This window comes from Betta splendens, chromosome 19, assembly GCF_900634795.4.
Source record: "Betta splendens chromosome 19, fBetSpl5.4, whole genome shotgun sequence".
Classification (NCBI taxonomy): Eukaryota; Metazoa; Chordata; class Actinopteri; order Anabantiformes; family Osphronemidae; genus Betta; species Betta splendens.
In genome coordinates this window covers 16,256,212-16,269,655 of record NC_040898.2, presented here as the reverse complement: position 1 = coordinate 16,269,655, position 13,444 = coordinate 16,256,212, and the positions used below count along the sequence as shown (strand labels likewise).

The window sequence follows — 13,444 nt, the reverse complement described above, 5'->3', positions numbered from 1 at the left end:
ATGTACAATTTTTACATGAAATAATGACTATGGTGCTGTGTGTGTTGGGATCGATCTGGTCCAAAGTTCGGTACTTCAAGCTTTTCCCACGGAGTACAAACTAAAATGAACCCTCAGAACTGCTTCTGGGTCAGGGACTCCGTAGCCTGACTGACCTAAACCTGCAGAACCTCCTAGGTCAGCCTTCTATGGCCAGAGAGAGCGAACACACACACACACACACACACACACACACACACACACACACACATTCCTGAGCTGGCTGCATGTTGATGTTAGTCGACCAATCAGAGGCAGCTTGGTGCAGCCCAGTAGGGATCCAGCTGTTTTCCCATTTTGGGTCAATGTCCAGACTGGGTGTGTATTCTGAATCAGACATGCTGGGCCCTGGGCTGGGTTCTGGTGGTCACACCTTCAGAGGACTGAGGGTGAGCTTAAATGTTAGGATGGATGAGGCTGGTGGAGTCTGATCACAACCAGAAACTCAGGGTCCAATTTACCTCAGAACTCCAGGCCAAGCCCTGAACCCAGATCAGGGGAGAAGAGGTGAACATGAGCAGAATGGAGTGAAAAAGAGGAGATGAAGGACTAAACAAGGACATAGCGAAGGATGCTCCAGACTGAATGTGTCTCCACTGACACAAACCCCACCCCCCATATTTCCTCTCCTTACTGAGACACAGGGGAGGGGGTGGGGGGACTTCTCTTATTTACTGGGCTACTGCCTTTTTAGGAGTTAGCGACGCAGTGATGTTTAGGCTCTGAGCTTTTACTGGGTCCATTGCGCTGTTCTCCATCATATTTCATTCATTTTATGCTGGACAGAGGAGAGGGGGGAGAAGAAGGGAAGGGGAGGGGGAGGAGAGGGGGTGAGATGGAGGTGGAGAGGATCAGAGGAGGTCTCTGCTGCAGGAAGTTTTGATTCCTTGTCGTACAGTTTCCTTTTAAGGAGAACCTGGTTCTGGAGTGTAACCCAGACTCTGCGGTCCAAAGTGATGCTCATCGCTCAGACGCATTCCTACTACGATACCCATGAGCCTCCTTCACGAGCCCCATCCGACTCCACAGGCTTCAGACTGCTCCCAACAGCAGTGAAACACTGGTGAACACCGATTTATGGAGCCGGCGTCTATCTGTCACATCCACCCTGAGTCACAGTCCTGCTGAGCTGAGCTGGCTCCATTGGCCAGAGGTTGACTACGTTTCCCAGAATGCCGTTTCTCCAGCACTGTAGATGGGGCTCCTCGGTTCTCAATGACCTCCTCCCTGCTGCTGTTTCTCTTTTTAAGGTGATGGACTGCTGCCTGCCTGTCTGCGCTGACAGTTAGTGAACGCCTCACATCATGTGTGTTTACAGCATTGGTAGTGAAGCCCGGTACTGAAACCTGGTAACAAGGTCCAGTACCAAAGCTTGGTACCGAGGCCTGGTACTGAGGCCCGGTACTGAAGCTTGGTATTGAAGCCCAGTACTGAGGCCTGGTACTAAATCATGGTACTGGAGCTTGGTAATGAAAGCCTGATACTAAGGCCCGGTACTGAGGCCTGGTACTGAAGTTGGCTACTGAAGCGTGGTACTGTGGCCCGGTCCGGAGGCCGGTACTGAAGCTTGGTACAGAGGCCCGGTACGGTGATAGAGTCATGCCGACCAGTGTGGGATTCGCTTGCTGTGCGCCGGTTTGGACCCAGCGTGGGTTAGTGAGGCCCGGGACTGATTATCAATGATCCAACACATCCTGGTGGACAGTAATAGTAACTACTGTAACACAGACATGTGTGAACAGAACCTGCAGAACAATGCTTTGTATGAGTAGAAGTCAGGACTAACTACAGAGTACTGGTAGTTTTGTCAGAACTGGATCCCAGTGGCTCAGTGGGTCGAGCAGTGAGCAGTTGAGGTGAAGTGGAGGCCAGAGTGTAGAAAGCTGGAATCAACACGGTCCAGCTGCTGCTGACGGTCAACACGGCCGGACGTCAGCACTCAGCACCCAAACCCAGGACGTGGACCAGAACCAGAGTCCAGGCTGCAGACAGGCTCACTGAGCTGTTGAAGTGAGCGTCTAATGCTGTGGCCCCTGAAGAACGGAACCGGCTGACTGTTTTGATGTTTCGGACCTGCTGTTGGGAGAAGTATTTGAAAAACTCACTGAGGAGGAGAAGAGGAAGAGGAGGAATGTGGTGAAGGATGGGAGAAAGGCCTGAGTGGTGTGATTGGTGGATTCCCTGGATCTGCCCTATAAGGCATCAAGCAGGGGAGAGCATGGGGGGAGGAGAGGCCATGTTTGGATGGAGGGATGGATGCAGGGATGGCTGGAGGAGGTGGAGGCTTTAAAGTCAGATGCAGTCGTTCATGCTCCCACTTCTGTCCTGCCCCCTCCCCACGTCCCAGCAGGCCCTGCACTGCCACGGTAAGACCTCTGCTAACCTCTGCTCTCTCTGCTGATCTTACCCGCAACCATGTCACCTTCATCACCTTCATCATCCTCTGTCTCCTCCTCACTAACCTGCATCCTCGTCTCCTCTTTCCTCATCCTACTCCTCCATCGTTCTCTTCTCTGCAGACTCACTTTTCACTGTTTGAGTGTTTGTGTTGTGAAGTTGGGTCGATGACTCAGAGTAGAATCTACTGCCATGTGTTGGTCCTGAGCGCTGACTGACAGGCAAACGGTGGTGCATTCAGGCATCGGTGTCTGTGTTATGGAATAAATCTGCTTCTGGCAGATTTTCACCAACACAGTGAAACAGGCTGAAGCGTTATAGATTGAAAAAATGATTCTCACCATGCATGCCATCGACATCCTTCATCCTCATAACTAACTTTGCTGAAATAATCTTCTATTACAGGTGAACTTAGCATCTAAAGGAACTTTAGTCATAGAAATAACAGAACATTCAAATCTGCATTGACTGTTGACTCAGTGCAGATGTTGTTGTAATTATTGAAAATGAAGCTTAAATCTTCAAAAAAAAGTTTTACAGAAACACAAAGGAATCAGTGTGAGCAATAAACACACTATTACATGATTGAAATGCAAAAGTAGTGATGTAAGGAGTGCAGCCCTGCAGCAAAGGATCTCAGGTGCCTTCACCGCAAGAGTGGAGCCAGAAAACACGCAGAAGGAACCGATCCATGACTAAATATGGTCTACAGTCAGGTTAGTCCCACAAGCAGAAGACGAAGACAGACGGAGGGAGGGAGAGGCAGCGAGACACAGGACGGCCTCCATGTCCTAATTAGGAAGTTCTGGCTCAGTACCGACCCGTAGCTGTGGGGGAGGCGTAACGTGGAAACCTCGACTTTGCTTTTGGGAGCTGAAGCTCAGACACAGCCACGTTTTACTTTTCACTCATTTCTTGGTATTTTTCTCACTTTATGTCTTTATGAAGTTTTCTGACACACTTCAGTGGTTCCAGTTAAAGGTCTGGCTGAGCAGGACCCACCTGCTGGTTCCGCCTCTGACCGTGTTTGTGTTCTCCTCCCCTCAGAGTCGTCATAGTGTCGTTGCTCCTCAGCGCCCCCTGCAGCCATGTGTGATGATGAGGAGAGCACCGCTCTGGTCTGTGATAACGGATCCGGGCTCTGTAAGGCCGGGTTCGCGGGAGACGACGCTCCCAGAGCTGTCTTCCCATCCATCGTGGGCCGGCCCAGGCACCAGGTGAGTCCAATGCCGCGGCGCTGTGCTTGAGGTGAGTGAGCGGGGAGCTGTGAGCTTTGTCTGTGTGCAGGGAGTGATGGTGGGCATGGGGCAGAAGGACAGCTACGTGGGCGACGAGGCCCAGAGCAAGAGAGGAATCCTCACCCTCAAGTACCCCATCGAACACGGCATCATCACCAACTGGGACGACATGGAGAAGGTCCGCTCGCTGGCCCGGTCCCGGTATAAACTCGCTGTGTGGTTGGTTCTGATGATTATCTGCTCTGTGGTTGCTCAGATCTGGCATCACTCGTTCTACAACGAGCTGCGAGTGGCTCCGGAGGAACACCCCACGCTGCTGACCGAGGCGCCCCTCAACCCCAAAGCCAACCGGGAGAAGATGACCCAGGTACGGTTCGGGCCGGTCCGGTACTGCCGTGTGCGTCACTGCACTAGACAGCGGAGGATCCAGGCTGATGTTTGTTGGTGTTTGCAGATCATGTTCGAGACCTTTAACGTCCCTGCCATGTATGTGGCCATCCAGGCTGTCCTGTCCCTGTACGCCTCCGGAAGAACCACAGGTTGGACCACCTTCTGTTCCATTCCGTTCATTAACTAAACCATGACTCAGTATCACTGCAGCAGCTTCGGGTTGTTCTGTTTTCTGAGAAGTTGTCATGGCGACGGGTCCAGAGAGGCCCCTCCCTCTCCGACTAACCTTTGAGCCTTGTGCAGGTATCGTCCTGGACTCCGGCGACGGCGTCACCCACAACGTGCCGATCTACGAGGGCTACGCTCTGCCGCACGCCATCATGAGGTTGGACCTGGCGGGACGCGACCTCACCGACTACCTCATGAAGATCCTCACAGAGCGAGGCTACAGCTTCGTCACCACCGGTACGCCTCACGCTGGCCCATCCTGTAGAGCTGGGGCCTGGATGACGGTTCTGTTTTCTGTCTGTCCTCATGGCTGCAGCCGAGAGAGAGATCGTGCGAGACATCAAGGAGAAGTTGTGTTACGTGGCTCTGGACTTTGAGAACGAGATGGGGACGGCAGCCACCTCGTCCTCCTTGGAGAAGAGTTACGAGCTTCCTGACGGTCAGGTCATCACCATTGGCAACGAGAGGTTCCGCTGCCCAGAAACGCTGTTCCAGCCATCCTTCATCGGTCCGTGACCCTGTCTCCGGTTCGCGTCCCGAGGGCCACGCTAGGAGCCCCCTAACGCCTCTGTGTGTCTGCAGGCATGGAGTCGGCTGGCATCCACGAGACCACCTACAACAGCATCATGAAGTGCGACATCGACATCCGTAAGGACCTGTACGCCAACAACGTGCTGTCCGGCGGAACCACCATGTACCCAGGCATCGCTGACCGCATGCAGAAGGAGATCACGGCCCTGGCCCCCAGCACCATGAAGATCAAGGTAGGCCACTTCCAGTCCACTTCAAGTTCAGGAGTAATGAAAGGAGCACTAACCTTTATAGGTTGAGGTCTAATCATCAGGATTAAACTCAAACTGGTTGAAGGTCAAAGGACAAACCTTTATTGTTAAACTGAATGAAGCAGGAGGTGTCGGGTCTTTCATTTCTCTTCATCCCCGTTTGCCCCCTCAGATCATCGCCCCCCCAGAGAGGAAGTACTCCGTGTGGATCGGCGGCTCCATCCTCGCCTCCCTCTCCACCTTCCAGCAGATGTGGATCAGTAAGCAGGAATACGACGAAGCCGGACCCTCGATCGTCCACCGCAAGTGCTTCTGAGTGACGCCCGCGTCCTGGTTCTAGTTTCAGCTCCTGCATCGTCTATGTAACCCTCACTGAGCACAAGCTAACTGCATCCGGATCAGCTCCTGAAAGCATCCAGCAGCCAAAGCCTCCTGCTAGTTTAGCATTTAACAGCTGGAAAGCATGAAGTGATGTCGTCTTTTTTTAATCCAGATGTTTAAGAGAACTGAACCTTTTACATTCAGAACCTCAATTAGAGAACTTCAGCAGCTTATCCTCTGCTCACCCTTAAACTGTGAACATGCCACGTGCCCCACCCCGCTCCACCTGTAACCCCCCACCCCTTCATTCCACCTGTAGCCCCCCACTCCTCCCCCGCCCACCCTCCATGTCGGTACTGTTTCTTGTCAAAGGGCGTTTTTTCATTTTTATGAAAGAATTTTGATTATTGCTTGTTGGTGTCCCCTTCCATTGTTGAGGAACACATTCACACAAGTATGATAATGTCACAGCTGTTTAATTCTGGGTAGGTGTGGCCTCGTGGTGCCACCTGAAAGAACTAAAAAGTGGAGAATCGTGTGTGTGATGGAATGCTGACAAAATGGAAGCAGCCGACAATTGAAGACAATAAAGAGAACAATAAAGAGATACCAGAACCTGCATCTGTGCTTCTGTTCATGCTTCACGTTCATGAGTATGACCTCAGCACCTCGGCAGTGTAGTTCAGTTCAAACCTTTACACATTTTAGACGTATTATTTCTATTTTATTCTTGCGACCACCTAATCAGTTTGTAAAGTGATTCCTTTACATTATTAGAGGCAAAACAGTTTATATATAAATCTGAAGGGGAGACATCAGCAGATGGTTTATTACCAAACTCAAGGGCAGATGTCAATTTCACAAACTCACTGTATATCAAACTGAAAAAGGTGAAGATGAGATGTCTGCATCCAAAAAACAGCAAAGACAGGAACAAAGTTTTAAAAATGGAGGTCTTACGAAACAATTTGTCTGGAAAGTGTGAAGCAGGTGCAAAGAGTCAAATACACACAATAGTAAACCTGACATAAAGTAAATACTGTGATGTGGCACCGGATCGTTCTGACCCAGACATGACTGCTGTGGTGAGTTCAAGGTAACATGGACAAATCAACGATTTCTGGCACTTTGTTACAAGAAATACTGCTTAAACACCTAACATGATCCTGCATCTAAAATAAAAAAAATCGACCTGGTTCAGGTTCTGTACACTACTGTCACTACTAAAAAACCCATGACAACATCATTTTATCAATGTAATAAAACAGATCTTCTGTAAACCGTTTACTGTAAGCCTGAAGCAAAGTTAGCCCTGAGTAGAATCTTGCAGGTCAGGTCCTGCTGTCACAACGCAAGTAAACCTCCACCAATCAGATCAGACCAGGTAGAGGCAAAACCAGCCGGAGCCAGAACGCTCATCAAGGTACTGACATGTCCGTTGTTCTTAAGTCAAACGTTTCTTATACAGATCTGTACATTTAGTTCGGTTAATAAAATAAAAACTCTTCACATTAATGATTAACCTGCCGACAGGAAACATTCACGTGTTTGTCATTTAAAGGCACTGTGTCAAAGCCACGCACCGTTTCTGGGCACTTTGTTACATCAGCGATCAGCTAATTTAAATTTGCAGCAACAGCTGAAAAACGTTCAACACATCCTCCACAAAAACAACACACACAGCTGATGTTCACAGATCCTGTTAGGAACAGCGCCTCCCGTCTGTCACCTGAGGTCCAGCAGGCTGATCTTTGAGTCCCTCACCTGCACATGTTTACACACCTGTGAGAGAAAAACACCTTTGAGTAAAACATAAAGAAAAAAAAATAAAGTGAATACTGGGAGTTTGACTCAATAGGAAAGCAGCCAAACGCACAAACACAAGTGACTTACAGTGAAGAGTGGAGGGTCCTTGGAGTGAGGATGGAAACCTTTGAGTCTGCAGCCAGAAACCTCCGACATGCCCAGACCGGTGAGCCTGAACACACCGGTACTGAGAGAGGGGACTGGGTCAGAGTCGTGGGTTATTTGCCTGCTGGGTAACATGCTGTGTGCTGGACCTACTTGTTGTGTTTGGGAGCGCAGACGATGGCGATGGCCTCCTGCAGCATCAGCTGGTACGAACAGTGGGTGTGCAGGTCGACACTGGAGAGGAAGGCCGTCTGAGTGGGATGAGTCTGAAAGAGAGCAGACCGGTTCTGAACCGCACAAACCGGACTGAGTGGTACTAGTGGGGCAGTTAAACAGCTTAAACAGATAAGAGGCAGAGTGAGACCTCTGTTCTTATGTTCCAATCTCTCACTGCACATACAGGCTCTGTTGCCACGGTGACACTGGATAAATCTGTGTGTTTCATCATGATGTGGGACCTCGTCCCTTTCCCTGCACTGGACATAGCTCCAACAGCAGAACCCCAGATACCCATCAGGTCAACAGTCAAATGTGTGTATTAGTCCGTACATGGATCCAGCCCAGCGTCAGCAGGTTCTGTTGGTCCTGGAAGCTGAACAGTTCCTCCACGTTCTCCATGTCACAGAAATCTGGGCCAGCCGACTGTTTAGGGATCACAACGTGAGTCAGAACGAACTCATTGTGGGTCTGAAGGCGAGAGACATCCAGATAGGGGAGAGAGAGACAGAGAGAGAGACAGAGAGCCAGAGAGATAGAGCTCTTATCTTGTCTTCAAGGTGAGGAGCCATTCACCTGTCTCACCCGTCAGTCACCCATCTCACCAATTGTCCACAGAGGACTCCACAAGTCTCAATCCCTCTGGCTGTGCTGGACTCGGCGAGCAGAAGGAACCGGTACGTCAGGTCTCTGGGAATCACCACCCGCCTCAGACCCTCCACCCTCTGAGCTGCACACAAAAACAAACACGCCTGTTGAGAACTGGGTTTGATCAGCTCCGGCCTGGCCGGACCAGCTCCACCACAGGCAGACACATGCTCACACCACAGACGGCGCGTCCTCACCGTGTATTGAGGCCATAGGGGCGGACAGTTGGCTCACGGAACCAGGCAGTCGGTTTCTGTCAGGATTCGCCCCCGTAGGTCGGGTTCTGTCTCTAATTGGCTGCTGGGACAAACAGGAACTGTCTGTCAACGCAGCCGCTTTGGTTTCCACCTAAAGAAGGAACACATTAGTGCAAAGATGCAGAAACAAAATGATGATGCTCAAAAGCAGCAGAATCCCCAGATGTAGTAGTAAAAGTACAAGCAGCAAAATAAACAATTATTGCTTTGAAGTACAGACAATAACAGAACTAATACTTTAACTATAATACTCTAGCAACAGCAGTACAGACACAGTAGCACTTGTAGTATTTGCAGTATTAACTGTAGTTACCTTTTGTCCCGCCTCTCCCCCGCCCCGATTCGCCAGTTCCTGACGTCTCAGCTGGTCTTCAAAGTAACGAAACTGCTCTGATTCCATCTGCATGCGTCGCAGAGCAGCAACGCGCTGCCTCTCCTCGTCCAATAGGAGCATCCGCTTCCTGTCCTCGTCCAATATGACCATCCGCTGCAGCTGCTGGCCACACCCATCCATCACTGACTGACTCTGTAGTAAATGGCCACACACAGTTTGCTTCTTTAATATTATGACCCTGCAGCAAGTAACTACAAAAATACTGACATAAGTAGCTGCAACAGGATGAACTGATTATTTACCAGCAGCTCGACAACAGCTCGATCCAGAGCTCTGTGGTCGAGCAGCCCACTCCACTGGATCAGGCCCATGATAGACTGAACCAGCGCTCACACTGATGATGTCAACACACTAATCACTCATCTAAACACAACTGTGACACAGACGTCCGCTCAGATCAACAGGGAGATGCACACCGAGTGATCCGATTGGACGAAGCACTTACCTGGGTTCTGAGGTACTCGCTGTGTTCCCTGCTGTATTTCTCCTGGAGACGTTTCTTTAACTCTTCTTTACGAGGAAATGCCACCTCTTGGAGTTTCTACACAAACACAGATGGTACAGATGTTACTACTGCTACTAGTACGAGCGCTAGGTCTGCTACTGTCTGCAGAGCGGCCCACGCTACAGCCACACCTTCACTGACCTGGGACCAGACTAGAATCAAGTTCTAGAATCTAGAGATTGTTACCAGAATGGAGACCACCTCACTGAGGCTCTACAGGCTAGTTTCTACAGTGAGGACTGGTTCAGCTCAGCAGACCGAGTTTTGGAGCCGTTACCTTCATAATGAGCTGCTTCTCTGGGACGCTGCACTGCTGGTAGTCTCTGTGAGCCGGCAGCTTCTCTACAAACAGACTGGACACAGACAGGAAGCAGCTGTTTAGGCATCAAATCAATACAATGTGTGTGAGCGGAGAGTTTGGGTTTCTCACGTGATGAACTTGGTATAGAGAACGTAGGCGTTCTCCAGGCTGCCCTCCTCAAGGTACACGGCCGCCATGCGCTCCATCTCCACACCGGAGCGCAAGTAGCGGCGTGGTGCCACATCCTCGTTGATCTCCACGCTACATCCCATCTTCCCGAGCGCCCGGACTCGCTCGGCGGCCGTCAGAGACACGTCGGTGTAGTCCGGCTCGGCTGCCAGCTTCTTCTGCGCGGTCACAGAACATACAGATCCAGTGATGCTTCTGCACCTGCATTTAATCTAATCTGCTGTGATGTTTGTTGTTCTATTATGTCGATTTTATTTTGAAAGGTAACAAGAAACAAAGAACTGTGGTGTTGTTCACACTGTTTGTGATTGTCTTGATAAATGAGAGACCAACTCGCTGAACCTCGTCCATGGCTTAGTGACACATTAACATGTTACAGCTAAGCTCAGTCTTGGACAGGAAGATTTCCCGTGGCTGCTGCAGGGAGCCTGAATGCAGCGTTTGTTTCCCAAGTCATTAACATGAGAAGACACTTGACCGGTCAGAAGAGGAGAAGCGCTCCTCTGTTTGATCAGAACTCGGTCCGAGAGACGGGGAGGAAGGAGACAGACAGGGGTTATGAAAAGAGAAAAACAGAAGAATGAGACAAAAAGGTTTGACTGGTTGTGTTTTAGGTTCGCATTTGGCTCAAGGGTCCAAATCAAAGCTCTGACATGATGCCATGATTAACATCTCTAAAATCCTACTCAGAGACTGAAGCTGCCCTGTGACCCAGACTGAGCACACGTTCAGTTCAACACACGTTCTGAGGACGCACATTCAGAAGCCTAAGCAGGAGAACAGCTGATATTACATTGTGTTAATGTCAAAAGGCATTAGAAGAAGCTTGAATCCCAAATGAGCTCAACACAAGGCCAACATCTGGAACACCAGCAGCTCACTGGACAATTCTAACAAAACATGAATGGTTAAATTCTGTTTTCAGAACAAACTCACTGCTGTAAATACACGTTCTAGTCTGCCTCGTCGTCACGAATGCTTTTGTTTGTGAATGTTACATTTGACAAGAACTACTCAGGTTTTTGTGGAACCCAGAACACAATGAATACTTTAAGCCATCATCACTGGGATCTGCAACAGAGTGAGCGCTCTCCCTCGCAGCACGTCTTTGAGCCCACACACTCACCAGTGTGTTTAAGCTGAAGCCCTGCTCCATCTTGTGCGTCTGTGCGAGTGTGTGTCACTGATCATCCCACAGTCCACTCGTCCATCTGCCACCTCCCATGATGCTTCACTGCAGGGGACGCACAAAAACAAAAACAACAGGAGCCGTTTGAGTCACACATTGGCTGGAATGTTCCTTTAGCAACAGCCAGTCAAAGCTGGCGTGTGTTTCAGTTCCCATCAGGCCCTTCGGCTTGTCCTTGAATTTGGTACATGGTTACTATGGCAACCCGTACCAAACCAGCCGTGAGTCACCAGCTGCAACCAGAGAAAATAAAAATGAAACAGAATCCATGAAAAACAGGTGCATCCTGTGCTGAATCGTCGCCCTTGACTCCCCCGCCACCCCTTACTCCATCCACAAGTTATCCTTTACCCCTCCCCCCACCATCCCCATCCCACCCCCCACACCATTCTTCACTCCTCGACCACCCCCCCATCTGCCGCCCCCACCACCCTTTACCCTCCCATGCTTTACCCCCACACACACTTTTCTTTACTCCTCACCACCACCCCACCCTTTACCCCCACATCCTGCCCCCAACACCATACTTTATTCACCCTCTATCCTGCGCCCCATACCATTCGTTACTCCCCCATCACCTCCATCTTGCTCCCCATCCCGTCACCCCAACACCATCCTTTATGCCCCATAGTCTGAGGTATTTCAGTCCAACCTGCTGGTCCTGTTCACGTTGCTGTGTAGTATCAGTGTGAACAGGTGAGCTGTCATTCACTCACACTTCCTGTTTGTCCACATTCCTAACAGCTGCAACACCTGAACAGACTCAATCGCCCCCTTTGAGAGGGCATCAGCTCAGCCTGAGTCTACAGGACACATGTAAGGATGTCAGACAGGGGGGAATTTAAATCTGAATGTTTAAAAGACTTTTATTTAAAAAAGATTTTTTAGATTAATTCTGATTTAAATTATACTTTAATTTGATTCTAAAAGTTTGGTTTTATAAAATAACAAAAGTATACAAAATGAGACAGAAAGAAATCTTTCTCCATAACATAGAGTTCATCCATCAGCATCTACAAAACCGGCTTGACAGAGCCAGGTTTGTTTAACGCTCAGTCTATGGGTCAAACATTTTAAATGTGATGAAACACTTAAACCTGGAAAGAAACAGGATGTAAGACATTTAAAAAGAGTTAAAGCCCATGAATTCCCAAAACACCTAACGTTGGTCTAGTCTGGCTATCGAACCTTTAGTTTAAGTCGTTTACAGCTTCAGAATCAGAGCAGAAGCTGCTTATCAGTCGAAGAAACGGTGAAGATGATTGAAATGAACCAAACCATCAGACTGTTCCTATTACTATGCTCAACACTTATTCTCTTACACTCTATTTCTAAACTTTAATGATACTATATTTTAATGTTTTCATCGAAGGACCGAATTAAAACGTTTAATACATGCTGAACTGCGCCTTTAACTGAGTGAGTTCTGTGACTGATGAAACAGAACAACATATTTGTCTTCACGACACATGGAGGACCCCGAACGTTTCACCTGGTTTCTACTGATACGGAGTCGGCATAAAAGCTTCGGAACCGGAGTGAATGGCCTTACTGGTTTCGGGTCGTCGTCTCTGCAGGTGTTCGGCATCCCGCGGTCACACGGGAAGCCACAGCCTTTGTGTTCGGGCTAAATATAGACCCGGGTAGGGTCAGAACCGGGTCCAGGTGTACGGTGGCGGCAGGTGACCTCCAGGTGGCTGAAGCTGCTGAGAAAATGGCTGAAAGCTTCGGCTGAGAAACGGCAGAGCTCAAAGATCGTCTCTTACCACATGACTCGTTCCCACCTTCCAATTTTATATAAATGAGTGTTAATGCTGCACATGCGCATAACTGCTTCCACAGAAATCGTGAGAGGTCCCACTCACACACATTTTCATATATCAAGGCGAAATCCATGCGTAGAAAACCTCAGAATATTATTATTATTACTATTATTATTTTTAATAATAGTACTATTATTATTATTATTATTCACCCCCGTCTGAGGGTAAGGAGCGCCACTGAGCTAGCCTAACTTGTTTAGGTAAAGCTAAGCCCACAGCTTCCGCTTTGTCCACAATGCACAGCAAGCCAGTTCCAGAGAGGTCCAGATAGAAACAACCATAGAGCAGTCTAAGAGAAATCAGCTGAGCTGAACATAACCTATATGATAACCGCACAAGATGAGGACAACATATTTTTCCATTACATCAGCTTTAAAACTTTGAGATTTAAAACAGACTGATGAGCATCGAGCAGCCGGAGGTTCCAGGGATGTAATGAAGAACCCGCTTAATTTTGTACCAACGTCAATCGTGGTCCAATCTGGTTCAGAGCAAAAAGATTTAACAGGAACCAAAGTGGAAACATAAAAAAAACTTTTTGTAAATATAACCTGAATTAACAGACAACACATGGAGTTTATGTGCGAGTCTGTTCTGAGAGGTTTCCTACGGCACC

The 13,444-nt window shown here is 49.0% G+C and overlaps 2 protein-coding genes across 7 annotated transcripts; one reads left to right on the top strand and one right to left on the bottom strand.

The window, feature by feature from the left end:
• The first annotated feature begins 2,252 nt into the window (after positions 1 to 2,252).
• On the top strand, positions 2,253 to 6,014 carry acta2 (actin alpha 2, smooth muscle). Its single transcript, XM_029133885.2, has 9 exons — positions 2,253 to 2,405; positions 3,484 to 3,653; positions 3,724 to 3,852; positions 3,931 to 4,041; positions 4,129 to 4,213; positions 4,368 to 4,529; positions 4,609 to 4,800; positions 4,875 to 5,056; positions 5,247 to 6,014. The coding sequence occupies exons 2-9, from the start codon at positions 3,525 to 3,527 to the stop codon at positions 5,388 to 5,390; spliced, it is 1,134 nt and encodes a 377-aa protein (XP_028989718.1). The 5' UTR covers positions 2,253 to 2,405; positions 3,484 to 3,524; the 3' UTR covers positions 5,391 to 6,014.
• Positions 6,015 to 6,197: 183 nt separating this feature from the next.
• Positions 6,198 to 12,793, bottom strand: stambpl1 (STAM binding protein-like 1). Of its 6 annotated transcripts, none has more exons than XM_055504439.1 (14): positions 12,558 to 12,791; positions 11,658 to 11,808; positions 10,943 to 11,238; positions 9,757 to 9,974; positions 9,604 to 9,679; positions 9,267 to 9,362; positions 9,064 to 9,117; positions 8,741 to 8,953; positions 8,368 to 8,518; positions 8,128 to 8,252; positions 7,856 to 7,993; positions 7,460 to 7,572; positions 7,289 to 7,388; positions 6,198 to 7,177 (listed from the first exon to the last, which is right to left on the bottom strand). In XM_055504439.1, the coding sequence occupies exons 3-14, from the start codon at positions 10,970 to 10,972 to the stop codon at positions 7,121 to 7,123; spliced, it is 1,371 nt and encodes a 456-aa protein (XP_055360414.1). In that variant the 5' UTR covers positions 10,973 to 11,238; positions 11,658 to 11,808; positions 12,558 to 12,791; the 3' UTR covers positions 6,198 to 7,120. The 6 variants fall into 6 exon arrangements, with proteins under 6 accessions (XP_055360414.1, XP_055360415.1, XP_055360416.1 ...); XM_055504440.1 differs by having other exon boundaries at positions 10,943 to 11,050; XM_055504441.1 differs by lacking the exon at positions 11,658 to 11,808 and having other exon boundaries at positions 6,198 to 7,194; positions 10,943 to 11,050; positions 12,558 to 12,793.
• Positions 12,794 to 13,444: the final 651 nt, after the last annotated feature.

What these genes read in the sequence shown, in the direction of transcription:
- acta2 (XM_029133885.2), top strand. Translation starts at nt 3,525, where the DNA reads ATGTGTGATGATGAGGAGAGCACCGCTCTGGTCTGTGATAACGGATCC. An exon ending in TGGGCCGGCCCAGGCACCAG is followed by an intron (nt 3,654 to 3,723) that starts GTGAGTCCAATG and finishes GTCTGTGTGCAG; the next exon opens with GGAGTGATGGTGGGCATGGG. An exon ending in CTACAGCTTCGTCACCACCG is followed by an intron (nt 4,530 to 4,608) that starts GTACGCCTCACG and finishes TCATGGCTGCAG; the next exon opens with CCGAGAGAGAGATCGTGCGA.
- stambpl1 (XM_055504439.1), bottom strand. Translation starts at nt 10,972, where the DNA reads ATGGAGCAGGGCTTCAGCTTAAACACACTG. An exon ending in GCTTCAGCTTAAACACACTG is followed by an intron (nt 9,975 to 10,942) that starts GTGAGTGTGTGG and finishes GTGACCGCGCAG; the next exon opens with AAGAAGCTGGCAGCCGAGCC. An exon ending in GAGCTGTTGTCGAGCTGCTG is followed by an intron (nt 8,954 to 9,063) that starts GTAAATAATCAG and finishes CATTTACTACAG; the next exon opens with AGTCAGTCAGTGATGGATGG.